The sequence below is a fragment of the Corylus avellana genome, chromosome ca1, assembly GCF_901000735.1.
Source record: "Corylus avellana chromosome ca1, CavTom2PMs-1.0".
In the NCBI taxonomy this organism is placed as follows: Eukaryota; Viridiplantae; Streptophyta; class Magnoliopsida; order Fagales; family Betulaceae; genus Corylus; species Corylus avellana.
Window position 1 is genome coordinate 14,519,315 of NC_081541.1, and position 21,746 is coordinate 14,541,060.

Here is a 21,746-nt window from a genome sequence, read left to right on the forward strand (position 1 = left end):
GGTCTGATACTGGTTTATCCTTTCTAGTTACAGCATATGATTTAAAAGTGCCATGAAATACCAGATCTTCAAATTCATTGAACCCCGTGAACGGTATGTTTTGACAAGAAGGTAATGCACCAAAAGAAAATGTTCAAATATCACCGAATATGATAAAAAATTTTAGGGAAAAATCTTATTTAGCCCCTAGTTTTTTATTCTATTTGAATTTAGTCATTGAGTTTCTGATTTTAATAATATAATACTTGGGTTTTGTTCAAGCTTAAAAGAGGTCTTTTTGTCCTTTTACTGCCAAAGTTAACGGTTTCTCATGTGACATGTCAGCATCCATGTTAGCACCCTAATGCAATACCATGTTAGCAAGTGCGAAGTCATGCATTGGGAAAAAAAGTCACCTGACACTTCAGTGTCTATGTTTAGTTACGAATAACAGCATTAACGATAACAAAGATGCTAAAGAGCAGACGAGACATGAAAGATGAAGAAGTCTTGTTTTATTTTTTGTTTTTGTTTTTTCTATGAATGACTTGGCACTTGCTAATGTGACATAGCATTGTTGTGCCGGCATGGATGCTGATGAGCCATATGAGACAGATGACAACTTTGGTGGTAAAGTAACATAGGAATCAATTTTAAACTTGGGCAAAACCATACGATTGTATTTTTGAAATTGGAAGCCCAAGAACTACATACAAATGGGATGAAAACTTAAGGACTAAATATGATTTTTCTCAAATTGTTTATTTCTTCAAATATTATCAATTATAAATACAAGTAGGCGAGCCATCTATGCTTGGAGCAAGGTAAGAGATGAAAACTAACACAACTTATTCGTAATAAGTTTCTTGTGGGTCAACCCCCTCGTGGGAGGGTTGCAAGCCATAACAGTCAACTCGGCTCTTGTTAATTGCAAGTTATTTTGGGCCAATCCTTACAGTAATTGCAAGTTGACAAGCCCGCAAAAATGGTGCATTGTGCCCTCAGCTCTTGTTGGGGCAAAAAAACGAAGAAGCCCTACTATCCAAGACAGTTGAGACTAACAATTTATAATTTATTCATTTCGTCCCATGAGGGAAATCTGGCCAAACGAAAGAGTAGGATTTTATAATTTACTCCCAATTTCTAACGAAAATAGGGATTTACACAACCAGAAATGAACTCAATCACATTATTAAGGAACCCAATAATCTGGTAAAAAGCTTGACCATTTTACACTAAGATTTTCCTTGGCCTCTCAAAGCAGAAAAGACAACTATCAAGAGAAATGCAAGTGATCCAAGCAGAGAAAACACCGCAGCTGCTACCACTTGATGACAAAATTTTCCAAACACGTTACACACTTTTCCCCACTGCAGGTGAGAATTCCCTTGGTACCCAATTAAGCCAACCGAGACGGTGGCTCCAATGCCAGAGAACAGCAACGCCGCCATTACCGCATCGAGGATGATGATCATCGACTTTAAGATGTGACTTGCACCCCCGCTTGTGACTATAAGGACTAGAGAGAGGGCTGCATATGAACATGCCATTATATTTGCCACCACAAAATACCTAGTACACAAACCACACAAAACAACGTTAATGGAAAAGAATAATTATTAACTCATAATATGGTTCAGTTTGTTAACAAATGCTTTAAATTTTAGAATGTGTTTTTTTTTTTTTTTTTTGAAAAAGTGTTTCGATGTGACATAAAAGTGAAAGTAATTTTGCGTTGTTTGTAACTTTGTTAACGTATTTATTTTAAATATAAAGATAGTTCTACAACTCAATCATTATCATAAGATAATTCCTTAAACTTCTAAACCAAATCAACTTCAAGAGATAAAGTAATATAGGATAATTACTGATTCCATGTGGGACAATAAACTTAATTCCTACCCTCTTACATATCTTTACTTCTTCATTTTATAAAGGAGCCATGGTAGGGTGAGGGACTGAGGGCAGGCAATTACCCACCATGGCTCCTCAAAAAAAATATTATTTTTACATAGATAAAAATGTAAAAATATTATTTAATATAAAGAAAATGTATTGTCCCTCCCACTTGGGTCAACTATTTTTCCTTTTTTCATTTAGTTTCTCCCTCTCTAATACACACATAAAATATTTAATCTTAAAGTATTTGTTTAAAAAGTGGAAAAAAAAAAAAAATTGTAATAGCAACCTAGCTAGGTAGATTCAACAAGAAGTTGTTCACGAGTGAAAAGTTGAAGTTGAAAGGTGGTGCGTCACATGTGGGCTCGTAGACGTAGTGTACTTTATAGGTGAATAATGTGTAATATAAATGTTTCCAAGATGTAGTTCAATCAGTTGCGATTACGCTCAATAAAACGATGATCACTAGTTTGAATCTCTCTTTCTCCTCTTGTGCGGACGTGCTTTTAAGATTACCAATAGATTAAAAGTCAAAAAGTCAATAATGATAATCTCAAATTCAACAATAATTTTAAAAGTTACATCATAATTGAACACTAAAAAAACACTTAACATTTCTCAATAAATAATAACAGAAAGCTACTTCAACGGCCTATAAGTTTGGATCTTTCTCTTAATTGGAGCATGGAGAAAGGGCAACAATATTGAAGGCGCCAGCATCTACTACCAATCACATCCCAAAATGGCAATTCAACCAAACCCATAAATGCCGAATCCACCAAAAAACCAAAAATTTAACAAAGACCCACAATTAACACAACTTTAAGAAAACCTCTTTCACTTCTCCCTCTCTCTTAGGTGTTTTCTTTTTTTTTAAAAAAAAAAAAAAAATTAAAGAGGGACTGATCTGTTAATGACGCTAGTGTTTGATTTATTAAAATAATGTTATATACTCAATTCTCTTCTGATTTTTATTTACATTGCTTTGACGTTGTAGTACTTATTAACCTTTAGATAAGTTTTTATTTAAAAAAATAAAAAATAAAAAAAAAAAAAATTAGGGAAAGATGAGCACGACCACAATAGACACTTTACGAAAAGATAGATGTTGTGGCAGATTTTTAAGTCTTTAGATCATCTTTATCTTTTACCGGAAGATATTAATCCCCTGCATCCGCTATCCACACATGCGGATGCAGTAATTGCATACCCTTTATATATAATATATTATATTTAATAAATTCAACAAAACGACGTTGATTTGGTGTATAGGTTATGAACAAGCTCAAAACACTAAAAATTGGCTAAAATTATTTTTAAAATTGTTTAAAATAGGTCATAATAAAAACCCAAAGAAAACCTAAGTGATTAAAATTGGCCCAAAAGCCTATTATCTAATATATATGTGGATAACAGTACTTATCCAAAAAGAATAAAAAAAAAATGTGGATAATAGCTTCAACCGTATTTAATAACCGCAATAACCGCAGAAGCAGTTAGTAAAACCATGTATAGTACGGATGTAGATATCTGATATCAGCAAGTGAATATCGGAAATATTTTTTTATTTTTTTCATTTTTTTGAATATCAAAAATAATTAACCGCGCGCATTTGCATCCAATAAACTCCCCTACCAAGAATGTGCTGTCTTTCTTGCAACTTGCAGTTAAATAACGAGAAAATGGAAGGGAAAAAGGTCTCATTTTTTTTTGGTTTTTTCTTGTATCAAGTGAAAGTAAAAGAAAAATCAGACTAGTTAGAGGAAAAGATGAGTTACTTACACGAAGGCAGACAAGTAATGCCACCTAGCAGTAACGGGAACATCGAGAGGTGGGAGGGTTGAGAGAAGCTGAATGGGAACAACCTTAGTCTGTTTGTCCACTCCAAGAAGTATAGCAGCCACCAAAGTGAACACCAACCCCAAAACCCTCACAACTAGCAGCGCACAACTACCACTCCTTCCTCTTCCCTGCTGCTTTCCCACCTTCCCCCCTCTATTCTCCACCCCATCCATCCCATTCCCACCCATAATATTGCTGCCCTTGTTCTCACTCTCCATTTTCACAAAATATCCTCAGCTCAGAGAGAGAGACAAGCTAGAAAAGCAGTAGGGGAAGCTGCCTTAAATAGAGGGGATAAGATGAAATGAAGAGGTAGGGATAAAATAAGTGAGTAGGGAAAAGGGTGGGTTTTGGTCAAAGTGAAGTGTGAACATGTTTACGTGTAGGCATTGAAGGCAAGGAGGTGTGTTTGAAAAGGAATTGAAAAAGAGAGTCCACCACAACTATAATAGATTTAATTGATGTAATATATATATATATATATATATATATATATATATATATTGTAATAATTTTTTTATTTAAATAGTAACAAAAAATAAGGTTAAATACTAAATTAGTCCCTGTAGTTTAATAACTTTATTTTTTTTCCTTGTGATTTTATTTTTATTATAAGAGGTCCTTTTGGTTTTGATAATAGACCAAGTTAGTCTTCCATCAGTTGACCGTTAGTTGACTTAACGGAATTTCACGTGGACCAATCAAATGTTGACACGTGACACCTATTTAATTTTTTTAAAAAAAATTAAAAAGAAAAATGTATTTTCTAAAATAAAATAAAATAAAAAAATAAAAAAATAAAAAAGATTGGGTGGCCAAGTGCCCTCTACCCCATGGTTTTTTGAATCTTTTGGGGTTTTGGGGTTATTTATTTTATAAAAACACATTTTTTTAATTTAAAGAAAAAAAATAAATTAGGTGCCACGTGTCAACATTTGATTGGTCTACGTGAAATTTCGTTAAGTTAACTAACGATCAACTGACAGAGGACTAACTTGGTCTATTATCAAAATTACAAGAACTTTCTGTGATAAAAATAAAACCACAAAAAAAAAAAATAAAGTTATGAAATCACATTGACTAATTTAGTATTTAACCTAAAAAAAAAAAAATATTAGTGTGATATAAAAATTATGAATTTTAGAGTTAATTTTGAGATAAATTTTTTTTTAATTATTTTTTTTTGGCCTTTTGTGATCCAATCCTATAGCGAACATGGCGGCGCCCTATGGATGATGGTATGCGCCGTTGAGAAGTAATTGATTGGACAGGAGCTCTGTCGTGTGAAACCAAGACAAACTATACCTGTCGCCAGAGATGGCATTCAATGGATAATGGACCATGCAGATGGAGGACTGAACATTCTGAACCCACTCTCTTGTAATAATACCCAATTTTTTAATAGATAGGCCACACAAAAAATCATGCCAATCAACTATACATATATATATATATATATATATATATATAATGGCAGTGAGTGTTACATAGGCATTCAATTTGCGAATTACTTTTACTTTGAAACTCTGCATTCACAACATTGAATCACAAATTATTATTGAGTTTTTTTTTTTTTTCTTTTTTTTCTTTTTCTTAAGGGTATTTTTATTATTGAGGGAAGGGATATTGTTAATTGAGTTGTAGTTTAATTAGCATATGTGGACTTTCTCCAATAACTAAACTAAACTAATTAAAATGGAGTTGAAGGAGACAATTAATTCAAAGGGCACTAGAGCTTCAAGGATTCACTTAGCATTCTATTATATATTCTTGAGACATTTTTAACTCAACTAGGTAAAGAATCAACTTTCATACTTGAAAAATACACAATTGAGTGTTAATTACAAATAAAATTGATTGAGCATGGATTTGATTAAAAATTTGATTTCAATGATATGTTACAAGAGAGATAAAAACTTGCCATATTGAAAATTTTCTTAAGTTAAAAGTCATTCCCCACATTCAATTATGAATATATGAATGGCATTTCACAAAATCTAAAAAAACACATAATAAGACTACTAAGCTTCACCCCTAACCCTAGCTAGAGGTTTAGAAACTCATAAACATGAAAATATATTCTTTAATACAAGTGTTAAGTAAACATCAAATTCAGTTGTAATACCATAAAATTTTAAATAATATAATTAATTGTTAATTAATTTCACTTTATGAAAACCAATCCTCATAATTTAAAATTTAAAATATGACATGAAATGAGGGTGTAGTATGTAGCACGATTAAAAGAAAGGTTTAGATTCTGAGAGAAGCTCCCGAAGTCTCAAGACGCTCTCTGCTAGGGTTTCATCTCTAGTAGAGAGCGCCGTCGGAAGGGGAGAACCCCTGTTTTCCCCTCCCCCCTCCTCCCTCTCATCCTCTTCTCCCTCCGCCCTAGAGCTAGCCTATTTTCTTGATGTCGCTTGTTTTTTGGGCGTTTTCTTCCTCTCCCTCCCTCTCTGCTCTTTTTCTGATTTTAGGGTTTTTTGGATGCCGATCTTCCATCCTTCTCCATCCGCTGCACTTGTTGTTGGGTCGAGTTTGGCTCCAGTTCGTGTCCTGCCCAATCGACCGCTTGTCACCTGGTCCACCTCGACACGTGCTCCACCACCTTACTATCCCGGATCCGCCAATGCCCATCACACCTTTTGCACTAGATCCGTCTCTCCGGATGTGGTTTGATTTCGGTTCTCTCTGGCTGTTTTTTATTTCGTTTATAGTTGTTTTATTTCATTTCCTTTATGTATGTCTTTTGCCGTGTATTTTGGTGTGTTGTTTTTGTTGCCTACCCTATTTGTCACACTTTGTGACTGATGCTCTTGGGGGATTCACTCAAACTCCCCCCGCCCTCCAGGTTTGTTTTGTGAGCGACGCCGATCGCGCCTGCTCTACTGCCCACCGTCCGCTGTCGAGTCTTTCCTCGTGTCCCCCCGCAATGAGCTCCAACGCCACCTTCCGCGTCGGACTACGGCCAGCACGCGATTGGCTTCCTTCCAGCTGCTGTTTCCCGCTTAGTGTGATTCTCCGGTTTTTTCCCTATTTTGTTGGTTTCCATTTGTTGTTTGTCCGATTTTTTTTATTATGTTTGTATTTTTGTTTTAGTCCCTTCATTTCCCTGTACGCTTTTATTTCTTGTTTTTTGTTTGTAATAAGCTCTTTCCCCTCTCGATCTGCATGTGTGATGCCCTTTAGGTTATTTGCTATGGTTCAGACATTTGAGTTGTGGATGTGAACGTTACCCTGGCTTTCAGGTCGAGGAGGAAGAGTTTCGGTTGGAGGTTTGTCTACCCTCAGTTCCAAGGAATAAGCACTACCTATGCATTAGTTTGAGTCTGTTTGGCACAGATCTGTTTTTTAATATATAGATTAGTCATGGGTTAGTGGATTAGTTTTGGGTCTAGAATGTAATACATCATCTATGACGCTTGTAACCTCGTAACTTTGGCTATAATTGCTTATAAGAGCTTTATGCTCATGATGATTTTTATGAATGAGACTGATATGAATTCCCTTTAGAAACGAAAAAAAAAAAGGTATAGTATGTAGCATTACTCTTGACTTTTATTATGATTTTAAGAGACGTTTGATATTAGTTGTCCTTTTCAAATAATTGATGATGTGACACGCTAAACAATTAATCCCTCGTTGAAAAGATTAATTATCCACATTGAAGAGATGTAACTACTAAGTCTCATATTAATTTCTTAAATGGATGATTGTTGCAAATTAATGACATCTCCATCTCCTCAATGGTCCTTTGACAAAAAAACAAAAGAAGAAAAACTAGAAAAAGACAAAATGGATTACATTTCGTGGATACATTAATTTGAAATTGATGTGAATCAAACTCTAATCATGTTGCATGTGTTCCACTTGCCATAAAAAAATAAAAAAGGAAGCATATGCCCATTTTTGGTGAGATGCAATGTTGATTATGGACCACAGAACATAGTTCCAGCGGCAAGTAAAGTAGGTTCACAACTAATACCAACCTTGGAAGTGAAGACACAAATATTGTGGCCATACATCCACCTTTCTCTTCAATTATATTACCATTATTTTCCCTATTCTGGACCTCAATAAATTCTGAATTTGAATGCCCACCTACTATATATACCAACAATTCTTATTCAATATTCACTAGCTAGCTTACTCCAACCAAGCATTCAATCGGCACTGATCTGTCCTAATATCAAATATATTTTTTGGTTGTACATGCACTTGTATTAACCCCGAAAACAGAGATAGTATTTTCATCTATCTTTCGTCCTATTTGTTTTGCGGAGAAACACGTTAAATTAAGAAACAATTATCATGTGTACCTTATATATCTCATTAAAAAAAATTTATGGGCGTGACTCAAGCTATCCCGTTTGACATAATGAGGGTGGTCAGCTACCCCATTTGACTAAAGTGGAGGTGGTCTAGAGAACTCTAGACACCCTCTATTGCAGGCTAGGGGTGATTTTTGTCACTCCTTATGGCCCACCAAGAGGTGGCTAAAATTAAACCACCCCGGAGGCCATTTGGGGTAGACGAGTTACCCCCTAATTTTTATTTTTAATTTTTTAAATAATATTAATGAGGCATATAAAATACATGGTAGTTGTTGATTGGTATGAGTCACATGTCTTTCTGTAAAAAAAATTGGACGGAAGATGGATGAAAGTACCTTCTCCGTTTTTCGGGTTGCTACAAATACCTCCGCAACACTTTTGGAAACAAAATGGTCTATTTGATAGAAGGCCTTAATATAGATATTGAAAAAGTAATTAACTCTTCTTTTTAATGGTTTTTCTCCTCTAGGTACCTTCATATATGTACTTTATCTCTACTATTTATTATGTTCTCCGCCACACTTATGAGTTGATGTTATTGTAGACTAAAATCTCGTTTGATTTGTGGAATAGACCATTGAAATGGAATGACTATTCTCATGGAATAGTCATTCTTTTGTTTGGTAAAAATTTATTCTTAGAAATAGTTATTCCCATGGAAATAACTAATCATTGGCATACATGAATAGCTATTCCCGAGAAAATGGACAAAGTTTTCCAAACAACCCGTAATTTTTTTTTAAAAAAAAAAAATTCTCTCAAACTTAAAAATAAAAAAATAAAAAACAAAAAATCTTGTGGGTGGCCAACCACCCATTGGGGTGGTGGCCAACCACACACAGTAGGCCCTGGGAGTGGCCGCGCTAGCCCCGATGGCATCAGGGCCACACTCAAGTGCCGTCTGGGGTGGCCTAGCCATCCCAGATTCTTGTCACGGGTGGCATGGCCACCCCCAGAAGGCCACAACAAGGCCCTTTCGAGGGTGGCCACCCACACATTCAGTTTTTTTTTTTTTTTTTAGTTTGAGTTTTGAAAAAATTAGAAATTATCTGGGCTTTTTAGTGATTTTGGTTTAATTCTAATTATAAAATTTGTGTTACTATCAAACTAAAGAATTTAAATAAGTATTCTATTACAACATCTTCTATTCTCAATAATACCTATTCATTTTCCTAACGAAATACCTATTCCGCAAACCAAAATAAGCCTAAGAGTTTCTTTGCAATTGCATTGGGAAATAAAATTTGTCATATAAAAAGTATGAAAGAGCTTTTTAAAAAAGTATTACTTTCAAGCTTCCCCAAAACGCAGTTTTGGACCTTTTTAAGGTTAATAACTTTTTTGGTACTTGGGTTTTGAGTTTTTTAATTTTTCCCCCTAAGTTTTAAAACATGACAAAATTAGTACTTCAAATTTTGGAAAAAACTAAATCATCACCTCTAGTTTGAAAAATTCTATGGGGGTGGCCGAACTACCCCCAGGGGATCGCCGGCCACCCCCGGTGTGACCTTAAGGGTGGTTGAGCCACCCCCAAGGCCGGTCTGAGGTTGGCCAAACCACCCCCAATTTGACCTTAGGGGTGGCTGAGCCACCTCCAAGGCCGGTCTAGGGGTGGCCAAACCACCCCTTAAGAGTTTCTTTGCAATTGCGTTGAGAAATAAAATGTCGTATAAAAAGTATGAAAGAGCTTTTTAAAAAGGGAATTTAGATATAAACTCCTTAGGTCAACGCACTTCCATTAAAAACTCTCTGGGTATTTTTTTTCGGAAATTTAATCCCTAGGTCTCTCGAAACTACTAGAAACTCTCTACCGTCAATTTTTGTTAACTGCCTTTATTTTGAGTTAAACGAACCGTTTCACTTAAGTCCACCTCAGTCGAATTTTTGTATCCTACGTGTTCACATCGGACTCGTAGGATATAAAACTCACCGTTTTGGACCATCCAAAACGGTGAGTTTGGCTTAAACTTGAGGGCATCTTTTTTGAAACCCATCACTTGCATATGGTCAAAAAAAAAAAAAAAGAACCCGATACACCTCAAGCGCCGAACCCGCCGACGCAGAACCCACCGATGTAGAACCCACCAGCGACAGAATCATCGGCGACAGAACCCATCGGTTAAATCACTCATTCCGACGTCACATTTTCAGCTAGGGTTCCATCAAATCACAAGATTTTGAATCAAAAAATCTTGTTTCGACGAAGGTACTTTCCAGAATTTCTTTGTGGGTTTTGTTGATTGACTGAAATGGAAGCCTTTTATAGTAGTTTTTTGAATTTTTTTGTTGTATTGGAAGCTTTTGGTCATAACCCCATCCCCCAGCTTTTTTGTCGAACATCTATCGGATTACTATATACACCTTTGAGAGCTTCTATTGGAATATTGTGTATAATTTATTGCACTTTTGAGCCAACATTATTGTTGATTGGCAATGGGTGTGGTCCACCTTGGTTGTGGTCCTGGAATGAGACAGTGGTTTTTTTATGTGCATTGGCAAGTTGGTCAAGGGAGATTTTTTCATCTGTATAACGATTTATTTTATTTTTTTGCTTCTCTACTCAAATGGTGGATTGCCGAGGACATAAAAATAGGAAATGTTTGTGCATAGTTTACGCCAATTTCATCATTCTACAATTGAGGAGTATTATATACGTGGTTGGATGTTACAGCTAATTTCTTCTAATTGCATGTTTGATTACACTGCATATTTGCATTACCAAGACACTTCTGAAGTCCTCGTTAGCATCCTCTGACCACAACAAATATCTTTGCTCTCTTTTTTGGATGTAATTCTTTTGCATTGATCAGCTCTGCGATTGTTGCTATTCATTTGTCTGTTGTAACCTTGTCGTCGTGTATATCTGCTGGTAGATTAGATGGACATTGCCATAGAATTTTGGTGGGTTTTAGTTGGAGGGAGAGGATCAGAATCTCTGATTTATCTGGGTGATTTTTATAAACCAATTTATGGGCCTCTGCTTTCCGGGAGCATTTTAAGACCATGATTTCCAATTTCTCTGAGATAGAACTAAATGCAGATTTCCAATTCCGGGAGCATTCCCAGCAGCTTCCCTGTCATTTTTCCTAAACTTAAGGATCCAAACTACTTTATGCTTCCCTATATCAATATGCACCACAATAACTTCCCTTTATCATTCCCTATATCATTAAAATATTATTTTTTTTATTTTACTTTTTTATTTTATTCTTTTTAATTTATTAAACAAACCTTCTCTCTCTCCCTCATATTTTCTTCTTCTTTCTTCCTGCAGCTGTCTTCTTCTTCCCTCTGCTTTGAGTTTTTTGCCCTTGCTGGAAGGGAAAATTTCTCTGCGGGTCCTCTTTCTGTCGGCAGAAAACCAGTCCTTGCTGCCAAATTTTTCCATCTTCTTCTTTCTGCCGGTCCTCTGCCCTTCCTGCAAAATCGAAGGACCCATCTCAACCTGGTAAATCAAAGGACCCATCTCAACATTTCAGAACACCCTAAGCAAACCAAATCACCATGATAACCAAAATTTCTCTTCAAAAATCAAAGAAACCCATATTATGATTCTAATCGAAAGCCATCCCAAGTAGATCAACCATCAATCCAAAGCAAGCACTCCACGACTAGAGATCCTCCAATTGGCAATTAAACTCGACACGAACGAGCATGAGTTTGTGGCCGCCGCCTGAGTACTCTTCGGCGACTTCTGATGCTCATCCATGAACTTCTAGCTCATGGAATAGTAGCGCTAAAGCGTGCTTGAACAAAGAAGAGGAAGCAAGGCGTCGAAGACGAAGAAGAAGGTTTGCTTGCAGAGATAGTCGTGAGAGGAGAGAGAGTGTTTTTGGGATTAAATAATTCATCAGGATTGATACAGTAGAACCCAATACATTGGGTTCTACTGTAGCATCTGATAGTTTAGGGAAGCATATAGGGAGTCTGCTGGAGGACATTTTTTGCAATTTTTTGAACATATTCCCTATACATAGGGAACAGACTCCCTTATAGGGAGTCTGCTGGGAATGCTCTTATGGAGTTGATCTTGATTGCACTTATTCTGTATCAACATGTTGTTATCAGTGCCGTACGTGCAGTATTAGGAGTGTTAGTGTGGTCTGATACTGGTTTATCCTTTCTAGTTACAGCATATGATTTAAAAGTGCCATGAAATACCAGATCTTCAAATTCATTGAACCCCGTGAACGGTATGTTCTGACAAGTAGGTAATGCACCAAAAGAAAATGTTCAAATGTCACCGAATATGATAAAAAATTTTAGGGAAAAATCTTATTTAGCCCCTAGTTTTTTATTCTATTTGATTTTAGCCATTGAGTTTCTAATTTTAATAATATAATACTTAGGTTTTGTTCAAGCTTAAAAGAGGTCTTTTTGTTCCTTTACTGTTAACAGTTTCTCATGTGACATGTTAGCATCCATGTTAGCACCCTAATGCAATGCTACGTTAGCAAGTGCGAAGTCATTCATTGGGAAAAAAAGTCACCTGACACTTTAGTGTCTATGTTTAGTTACGAACAACAGCATTAACGGTAACAAAGACGCTAAAAAGCATACGAGACACAAAAGATGAAGAAGTCTTTTGTTTTATTTTTTGCTTTTGTTTTTTCTATGAATGACTTGGCACTTGCTAATGTGACATAGCATTGTTGTGCCGACATGGATGCTGACAAGTCATATGAGACAGATGACAACTTTGGTGGTAAAGTAACAGAGGAATCAATTTTAAACTTGGGCAAAACCTTAGGATTGTATTTTTGAAATTGGAAGCCCAAGAACTACATACAAATGGGATGAAAACCTGAATAGAAAAAAAAAAAAAAAAATGGGATGAAAACCTATGGACTAAATATGATTTTTCTCAAATTGTTTATTACTTCAAATATTTTCAATTATAAATACAAGCAGGCGAGCCATCTATGTTTGGAGCAAGGTAAGAGATGAAAACTAACTCAATTAAAGGATCATTCATACCATCTGCACAACTTATTCGTAAGAAGTTTATTATGGGTCAACCCCCTCGTGGGAGGGTTGCAAGCCAAAATTTTCAACTCGGCTCTTGTTAATTGCAAGTTCATTTTGGGCCAATTCTTAGGGTCTGTCTGGGATTGCGTTGATAAATAGAGTTTTTAAGTCAAAAAGAGCTTTTAGGCAAAAGCTTCATTTTTAAGCTTTTGCCAAAAGTGTGTTTTCATCATTTTTAGGCATTTTGGACCCTTAAAAGTGATTTTAATTTTTTTTTACCAAACGAGTATTTTTTTGTTCAAACGGACTTTTTAAATGTTAAAAGCACTTTTAAGCTCCCTAAACGTAATCTTACAGGAATTGCAGTTGACAAGCCCGCAAAAATGGTGCATTGCGACCTCAGCTCTTTTTGGGGCCAAAAAACAAAGAAGCCCTACTATCCAAGACAGTTGAGACTAACAATTTATAATGTATTCATTTCGTCCCATGAGGGAAATCTGGACAGTTGAGACTAACAATTTATAATTTATTCATTTCATCCCATGAGGGAAATCTGGCCAAATTAAAGAGTAAGGTTTTATAATTTACTCCCAATTTCTAACGAAAATAAGGATTTACACAACCAGAAATGAACTCAATCACATTATTAAGGAACCCAATAATCTGGTAAAAAGCTTGACCATTTTACACTAAGATTTTCCTTGGGCTCTCAAAGCAGAAAAGACAACTATCAAGAGAAATGCAAGTGATCCCAGCAGAGAAAACGCCGCAGCTGCTACCCCTTGATTACAAAATTTTCCAAACACGTTACACACTTTTCCCCACTGCAAGTGAGAATTCCCTTGGTACCCAATTAAGCCGACCGCGGCGGCGGCTCCAATGCCGGAGAAGAGCAAAGCCACCATTACCGCATCGAGGATGATGATCATCGACTTTAAGATGTGACTTGCACCCCCGCTTGTGACTATAAGGACTAGAGAGAGGGATGCATATGAACATGCCATAATATTTGCCACCTCAAAATACCTAGTACACAAACCACACAAAACAACGTTAATGGAAATGAATAATTATTAACTCATAATATGGTTCCGTTTGTTAACAAACGCTTTAAATTTTAGATTGTGTTTTTAAAAAATATATATATTTTGATGTAACATAAAAGTGAAAGTAGTTTTGTGTTGTTTGTTAACATATTAATTTGTTTTAAATATAAGGATAGTTCTACAACTCTATCATTGTCATAAGACAATTCCTTAAACTTCTAAACCAAATTAACTTCAAGAGATAAAGTAATATAGGATAATTATTGATTCCATGTGGGACAATAAACTTAATTCCTACCCTCTTACATATCTTTACTTCTTCATTTTATAAAGGAGCCATGGTAGGGTGAGGGACTGAGGGGAGGCAATTACCCATCATGGCTCCTCAAAAAATATTATTTTTTCATGGATAAAAATGTAAAAATATTATTTAATATACAGAAAATGTATTGTCCCTCCCGCTTGGGTCAACTATTTTTCATTTTTTTCATTTAGTTTCTCCCTCTCTAATACACACATAAAATATTTAATCTTAAAGTATTTGTTTAAAAAGTGGAAAAAAAAAAAAATGTAAAAGCAACCTAGCTAGGTAGATTCAACAAGAAGTTGTTCACGAGTGAAAAGTTGAAGTTGAAAGGTGGTGTGTCACATGTTGAAAGGTTGTGCGTCATATGTGGGCTTGTAGACACAGTGTACTTTATAGGTGAATAATGTGTAATATAAATGTCCTCAATATTTAACTCAATTAGTTGGGACCATGCTTAATGAAGCGGTGGTCACTAGTTTGAATCTTTCTTCTTCCTCTTGTGCAGACGTGCTTTTCAAATTACCAATAAATTAAAAATCAATAATGATAATCTCAAAGTCAACAATAATTTTAAAAATTCCATTACAGTTGAACACTAAAAAAACACTTAACATTTCTCAATAAATAATAATAAAAAGCTACTTCAACGGCCTATAAATTTGGATCTTTCTTTTAATTGGAGCATGGAGAAGGGGCAACGATATTGACGGCCCCAGCATCTACTACCAGTCATATCCCAAAATGGCAATTCAACCAAACCCGTAAACGCCGAATCCACCAAAAATTTTAGAGGTGTCAATGCGGGCGGTTTCCCGCATTTAAAAACCGCCCGCTAACCACTAACCGCTAACCGTCTAACCGCCTAACTGCTTAACCGCATTAACCGCTAACCGTCTAACCGCTTTAACCACCTAGCGGTTAGCTGTTATTGGGTCTACTAACCGCTAACCGCATTTTTATATAATATATATTTATAATTATAATTATAAAAATATTTATACATATAACATAATCATTTGATCATTAAATCACAATTGTTTTAAAAAATAATTAAATCACAATTTGAGTATTAATATATTATCACTATAATTTATATGATTATATCATATAATCACTTGATCACTAAATCACAATTTTTTTTAAAAATAATTAAATCACAATTTGAGTATTAATATATTATCACTATAATTTATATGATTATATCACATGATCAATTGATCATTAAATCATTTGATTATATAATAATAAATTATGCATATATAATATGGCATAACTCATAAGTATATCAATTCATACTAATACAACAATTAAATATTTAGAGACTTATTTCCAATGTATGTTATAAACTTATAAGTCTATATATGTTATAAGTCTGTATAAGTCTACATATGCATATGAATAATATAAATGTATAATATCAATACTTAATCATATGATTCAATGACAATTCAAATACTTTATTCAAGACTTCAAGTGAATCATATTATTGATGTAAAATGATGATATGATTCGTATAATATCAAATTAAATAATTGACATTGGATTAAACAATGACCAAGGTGTTACTTATAAACAAAATTTAAGTATTAATGTATTATCATTATAATTGATATGATTATATCACATGATGACTTGATCATTAAATCATATGATTATATAATAATAAATAATACATATATAATATGACATAACTCATAAGTCATAAGTCTACAAGTTAATCATATGATTCATGTACAATGATAATCACAATTGATTCAATTGAATTAAACAATATATTACTTATAACTACAATTTAATTAAAGCATTATTAGATACTTTAGGAATTTAGGATTTAGGAGTTTAAACATTACCATTTACCATTAGATAGTTCAATTCAAAGAAAAAAGATTATAAGTAAATATGATAATAATTTAAATAATTAATCATATGATATAATTTAATGAGATTATATGATTATATAATATCAAATTATGTGTACATGCTTGTTCCTTAATATTATTATGTTTAAGTTTATAACTTTTCTTCTTTTGATGTCTACAGGATTTGCTAGAGGACCAAATGAGAGGATTGATGAAGTTTTAATGTTTTATTTGTATCATTTAATGTTTTATTTGAACTTATTTCATATGCTTTGTGTTGAACTTTTTTTATATGCTTTTTTTATATGTTGTGACAGTTGTCTGAATTCTGAATTTTTTTTTTTTATATGTTGTGTTGAATTATTTTTTGTATATGTTGTGTTGAATTTTTTTTTTTTTAAAAAAAATTAATCGGTTATGATTTAATATTTAACGGAATTTTTTTTAAGTACAAGTAAATGTAAATTTTGAATCAAATATTTTTTATTTTTCAATATGGTCCCTTTTTTATAGCAATTGGGCTCAAGAAGACACTAAAAATACTAATAAAAAAAAAAAAGCCCAAAAAGGCCTAAAAATGCCCAAAAAAAGTCCAATTTTGAAAAAGCGGTTAGCGGGCGGTTATCTATTTCATTAACCGCTAACCGTTAGGCGGTTAGCGGTTGCGGTTAGTGAAATTTACAAATCGCTAAGGCCGTTACGGTTAACAGTTATTGCCAATAACCACTAACCGTAACCGCTTTTAACACCCCTAAAAAATTTAACAAAGACCCACAATTAACACAAAAAACCTCTTTCACTTCTCCCTCTCTTAGGTGTTTTCTTTTTTTTTAAAAAAAAAAAAAAATTAGAAATTAAAGAGTGATTGATCTGTTAATGACGCTAGTGTGGATTTATTAAAATAATGCTATATACTCAATTCTCTTCTGATTTTTATTTACACTGCTTTGACGTTGTAGTACTTATTAACCTTTAGATAAGATTTTATTAAAAATAAAAAAAAAATTAAAAATTAAAAAATTAAAAAAAAAAATTAGGGGTTGATGGGCACGACCAAAGTAGACACTTTACGAAAAGATGGATGTCGTGGCAGATTTTTAAGTCTTTAGATCGTCTTTATTTTTTACGGGTAGATATTGATCGCCTGCATCCGCTATCCACACATGCAGATGCAGTAAATTACGGCATCCACATACCCTTTATATATAATATATTATATTTAATAAATTCACCAAAACGACGTTTTGGTGTATAGGTTATGTTTACATTGTTTTAGGTTTTTTTTTCTTCACATTTCTCTCATTCACTTGGGCCAAAAGGAAAAAGTAATGTGAAATCAATATATTTTCAAAATGTTAGAGCTTAAAAAAAAAAAAAAAAAAAAAGGCCCAAAACACTAAAAATCAGCTAAAATTATTTTCAAATTCGTCTAAAATAGGCCATAATAAAAACCCAAAGAAAACTTAAGAGATTAAAATTGGCCCAAAAGCCTATTAACTAATATGTGGATAACAGCTTCAACAACATTTAATAACCGCAATAACTGCACACACGCAGTTTATAAAAACATGCATGCTACGAATGTAGATATCTAAAAATATTATCAGTAAGTGAATATCAAAAATAATTAACCGCGCGCATTTGCATCCCATAAGCTCCCCTACCAAGAATGTGCTGTCTTTCTTGCAACTTGCAGTTAAATATCGAGAAAATGGAAGGGAAAAAGGTCTCATTTTTTTTTGGTTTTTTCTTGTATCAAGTGAAAGTAAAAGAAAAATCAGAGTAGTTAGAGGAAAAGATGAGTTACTTACACGAACGCAGACGAGTGATGCCACCTAGCAGTAACGGGAACATCGAGACGTGGGAGGGTTGGGAGAAGCTGAATGGGGACAACCTTAGTCTGTTTGTCCACTCCAAGAAGTATGGCAGCCACCAAAGTGAACACCAACCCCAAAACCCTCACAACTAGCAGCACACAACTACCACTCCTTCCTCTTCCCTGCTGCTTTCCCACCTGCCCCCCTCTATTCTCCACCCCGTCCATCCCATTCCCACCCATAATTTTGCTGCCCTTGTTCTCACTCTCCATTTTCACAAAATATCCTCAGCTCAGAGAGAGAGAGAAGCTAGGAAAGCAGTGAGGGGAAGCTGCCTTAAATAGAGGGGATAGGATGAAATGAAGTGGTAGGGATAAAATAAGTGAGTAGGGAAAAGGGTGGGTTTTGGTCAAAGTGAAGTGTGAACATGTTTACGTGTAGGCATTGAAGGCAAGGATGGGCTTGAAAAAGGGAGTCAACCCAAATTCAGGTAAATTTGATTGATGTTAGAAAAATAAATAAATAAATAAAAATATTTTGTTTAAAAAATAATAATAAAAAAATAAAATTATTTTATAATAATTTTTAAAAATGATTGATGTAATATAAAAAATAAGAATATTATAATTAATTTTGAGATGGTTATTTATTTATTTATTTTTTTGTTTGAATCTTTTGAGCCCAATCTGATCCAATCCTATACCAAACACGCCGCACCCTAATGGATGATGGCGTGCGCCGTTGAGAAGTAATTGATTGGACAGGAGCTCTGCCTTGTGAAACTAAGACAACTAAACCTGTCGCTAGAGATGGCTTTCAATGGATAACGGACCATGCAGCTAGAAGGCTGAACCCACTCTCTTGTAATAATACCCAATTTTTTAATAGATAGGCCACACAAAAAATCATGCCAATATATATATATATATAATAGCAGTTAGTGTTACATAGGCATTCAATTTGCGAATTAACTCTACCTTAGAAACTCTACGTTCACAACATTGAATCACAAATTATTATTTAAAAAATAAAAAACCAAAATTGAGTTTTTTTTCTTTTCTTTTCTATTCTTTTTTTCTATTTTTAAGGGTATTTTCATCATCAAGAAAAATGACATTGTCAATTGAGCCATAATTTAATTAGGATATGTGGACTTTCTCCAATAACTAAAATAAACTAATTAAAATGGAGTTAAAGGAGACAATTAATTCAAAGGGCACTAGAGCTTCAAGGATTCACTTAGCATTCTATTACATATTCTTGAGACATTTTTAACTCAACTAGGTAGAGAATCAACTTTCCTACTTGAAAAATACACAATTGAGTGTTAATTACAAATAAAATTCATTGAGCATGGATTTGATTAAAAATTTGATTTCAATGATATGTTACAAGAGAGATAAAAACTTGCCATATTGAAAATTTTCTCAATTTAAAAGTCATTCCCCACATTCAATTATGAATATATGAATGGCATTTCACAAAATCTCAAAAAACACATAATAAGACTACTAGGCTTCACCCCTAACCCTACCTAGAGGTTTAGAAACTCATAAACATGAAAATATATTCTTTAATCCAAGTGTTAAGTAAACATCAAATTCAGTTGTAATACCGTAAAATTTTAAATAATATAATTAATTGTTAATTAATTTCACTTTATGAAAACCAATCCTCATAATTTAAAATTTAAAATATGGCATGAAATGAGGGTGTAGTATGTAGCCCGATTAAAAGAAAGGTTCAGATTTTGAGAGAAGCTCCCGAAGTCTCAAGACGCTTTCTGCTAGGGTTTCATCTTTCGCAGAGAGCGCCGTCGGAAGGGGAGAACCCCTGTTCTCCCCCTTCCCCCTCCTCCCCCTCATCCTCTTCTCCCTCCGCCCTAGAGCTAGCCTATTTACTTGATGTCCCTTACTCTTTGGACGTTTTCTTCCTCTCCCTCCCTCCGCCCCTTTTCTGATTTTCGAGTTTTTTGGATGTCAATCTTCCACCCTTCTCCATCCGCCACGCCTGGTTCTAGGTCGGGTTTGGCTCCGGTTCTTGTCCTGCCCGATCGACTGCCTGTCGCCTGGTCCACCTCGACGCGTGCTCCACCACCTTGCTACCCGGATTCGCCAGTGCCCATCACAGCTTTTGCACTAGATCCATCTCTTTGGATGTGGTTTGATTTCGGTTCTCTCTGGCTATTTTTTATTTCGTTTCTAGTTGTTTTATTTCCCTTCCTTTATGTCTGTCTTTTGCCGTGTATTTTGGTGTGTTGCTTTTGTTGCCTAGCCTGTTTGTCACAGTTTGTTGGTGATACTCTTGGGGGATTCACTCAAACTCCCCCTAATTTGTTTTGTATGTGACGCCGATCTCCTTTGCACCTGCTCTGCCACCCACAGTCCGCTGTTGAGTCTTTCCTCGTGTCTCCCCTCGATGAGCTCCAACGCCACCTTCCGCGTCGGTTTCCGGCCAGTACGCAATCAGCTTCCTTCCGGCTGCCGTTTCCCGCTTAGTGTGATTCTCCGATTTTTTCCCTATTCTGTTAGTTTCCATTTGTTGTTTGTCTGATTTTTTCTATTCTGTTTGTATTTCTGTTTTAGTCCCTTTATTTCCCTGTATGCTTTTATTTCCTTTTTTTTTGCTTGTAATAAGGCTTTTTCCCTTCTCGATCTGCATGTGTGATGCCCTTTAGATTATTTGCTATGGTCCAGACATTTGGGTTGTGGATGTGAACGTTACCCTGGCTTTCAAGTCGAGGAGGGAGAGTTTCGGTTGGGGGTTTGTCTACCCTCAGTTCCGAGAAATAAGCAATATCTATGCATTAGTTTTGGTCTGCTTAGCACAGATCTGTTTTTTAATATGTAGATTAGTCATGGGTTAGTGGATTAGTTTTGGGTATGGAATGTTATATGTCATCTATGACGCTTGTAACCTCGTAACTTTGGCTATGGCTGCTTATAAGAACTTTATGCTCATGATGATTTCTATGAATGAGACTAATATAGATTCCCTTAAAAAAAAAAAATGTGTAGTATGTAGCATTACTCTTGGCTTTTATTATGATATTAAGAAACATTTGATATTAATTGTCCTTTTGTAATAATTGACTTATATTTCTTTTTTGTTGGTAAAGATTTCTGTTTTTTTTTTTTTTTTTTTTTTTTTTCTGACATGTCCGCACAAGAGTGGGGGAGGGGGCTAAATAGAAAACGGCGACCATATCAGGGACATGGTCATAAATTTATTAGGTTTTCCCATCTTATTTTATTGGTTTTGGCTATATTGTGCTCACTAACTTTTTGTTGGTCTACAATACAAAGGTCCCTATTTATAGGGTAATGTCTAAATACAAATATAGTAATCAAATCCCCTTGATTTCATTACAATCCTAATATTTAATTACAATTAGCCAATAAATAGAGAATATTTGATATCAACGTAATTATGGATTATACGGAAAATATATTATATTTTCCGTATATTCTAACACTTTCATTTCAGATTATATACATCTATACACACACACACACACACACACACACACACACACACACATATATATATATATATATATATATATATATATATATATATATTCCATGTAAGTTGGACTTCGTAGACAATGACTAATCCAATCCCGACGCGTATTATCATTATCATTTGTCCCCACCCTGGCTGCGTCTAACAACTTGTTTATCATTCACAACAAA

The 21,746-nt window shown here is 34.6% G+C and overlaps 2 protein-coding genes across 2 annotated transcripts; both read right to left on the reverse strand.

Annotated features, from left to right (window-relative positions):
* Window positions 1-1,034: 1,034 nt before the first annotated feature.
* Window positions 1,035-4,003, reverse strand: LOC132162808 (CASP-like protein 1E1). Its single transcript, XM_059573038.1, has 2 exons — window positions 3,661-4,003; window positions 1,035-1,551 (listed from the first exon to the last, which is right to left on the reverse strand). Exons 1-2 carry the CDS (start codon window positions 3,936-3,938, stop codon window positions 1,215-1,217), a joined length of 615 nt encoding a protein of 204 aa, XP_059429021.1. The 5' UTR covers window positions 3,939-4,003; the 3' UTR covers window positions 1,035-1,214.
* A 9,648-nt stretch (window positions 4,004-13,651) lies between these two features.
* On the reverse strand, window positions 13,652-18,393 carry LOC132167219 (CASP-like protein 1E2). The gene is made up of 2 exons (XM_059578126.1): window positions 18,046-18,393; window positions 13,652-14,048 (listed from the first exon to the last, which is right to left on the reverse strand). The coding sequence occupies exons 1-2, from the start codon at window positions 18,321-18,323 to the stop codon at window positions 13,712-13,714; spliced, it is 615 nt and encodes a 204-aa protein (XP_059434109.1). The 5' UTR covers window positions 18,324-18,393; the 3' UTR covers window positions 13,652-13,711.
* Window positions 18,394-21,746: the final 3,353 nt, after the last annotated feature.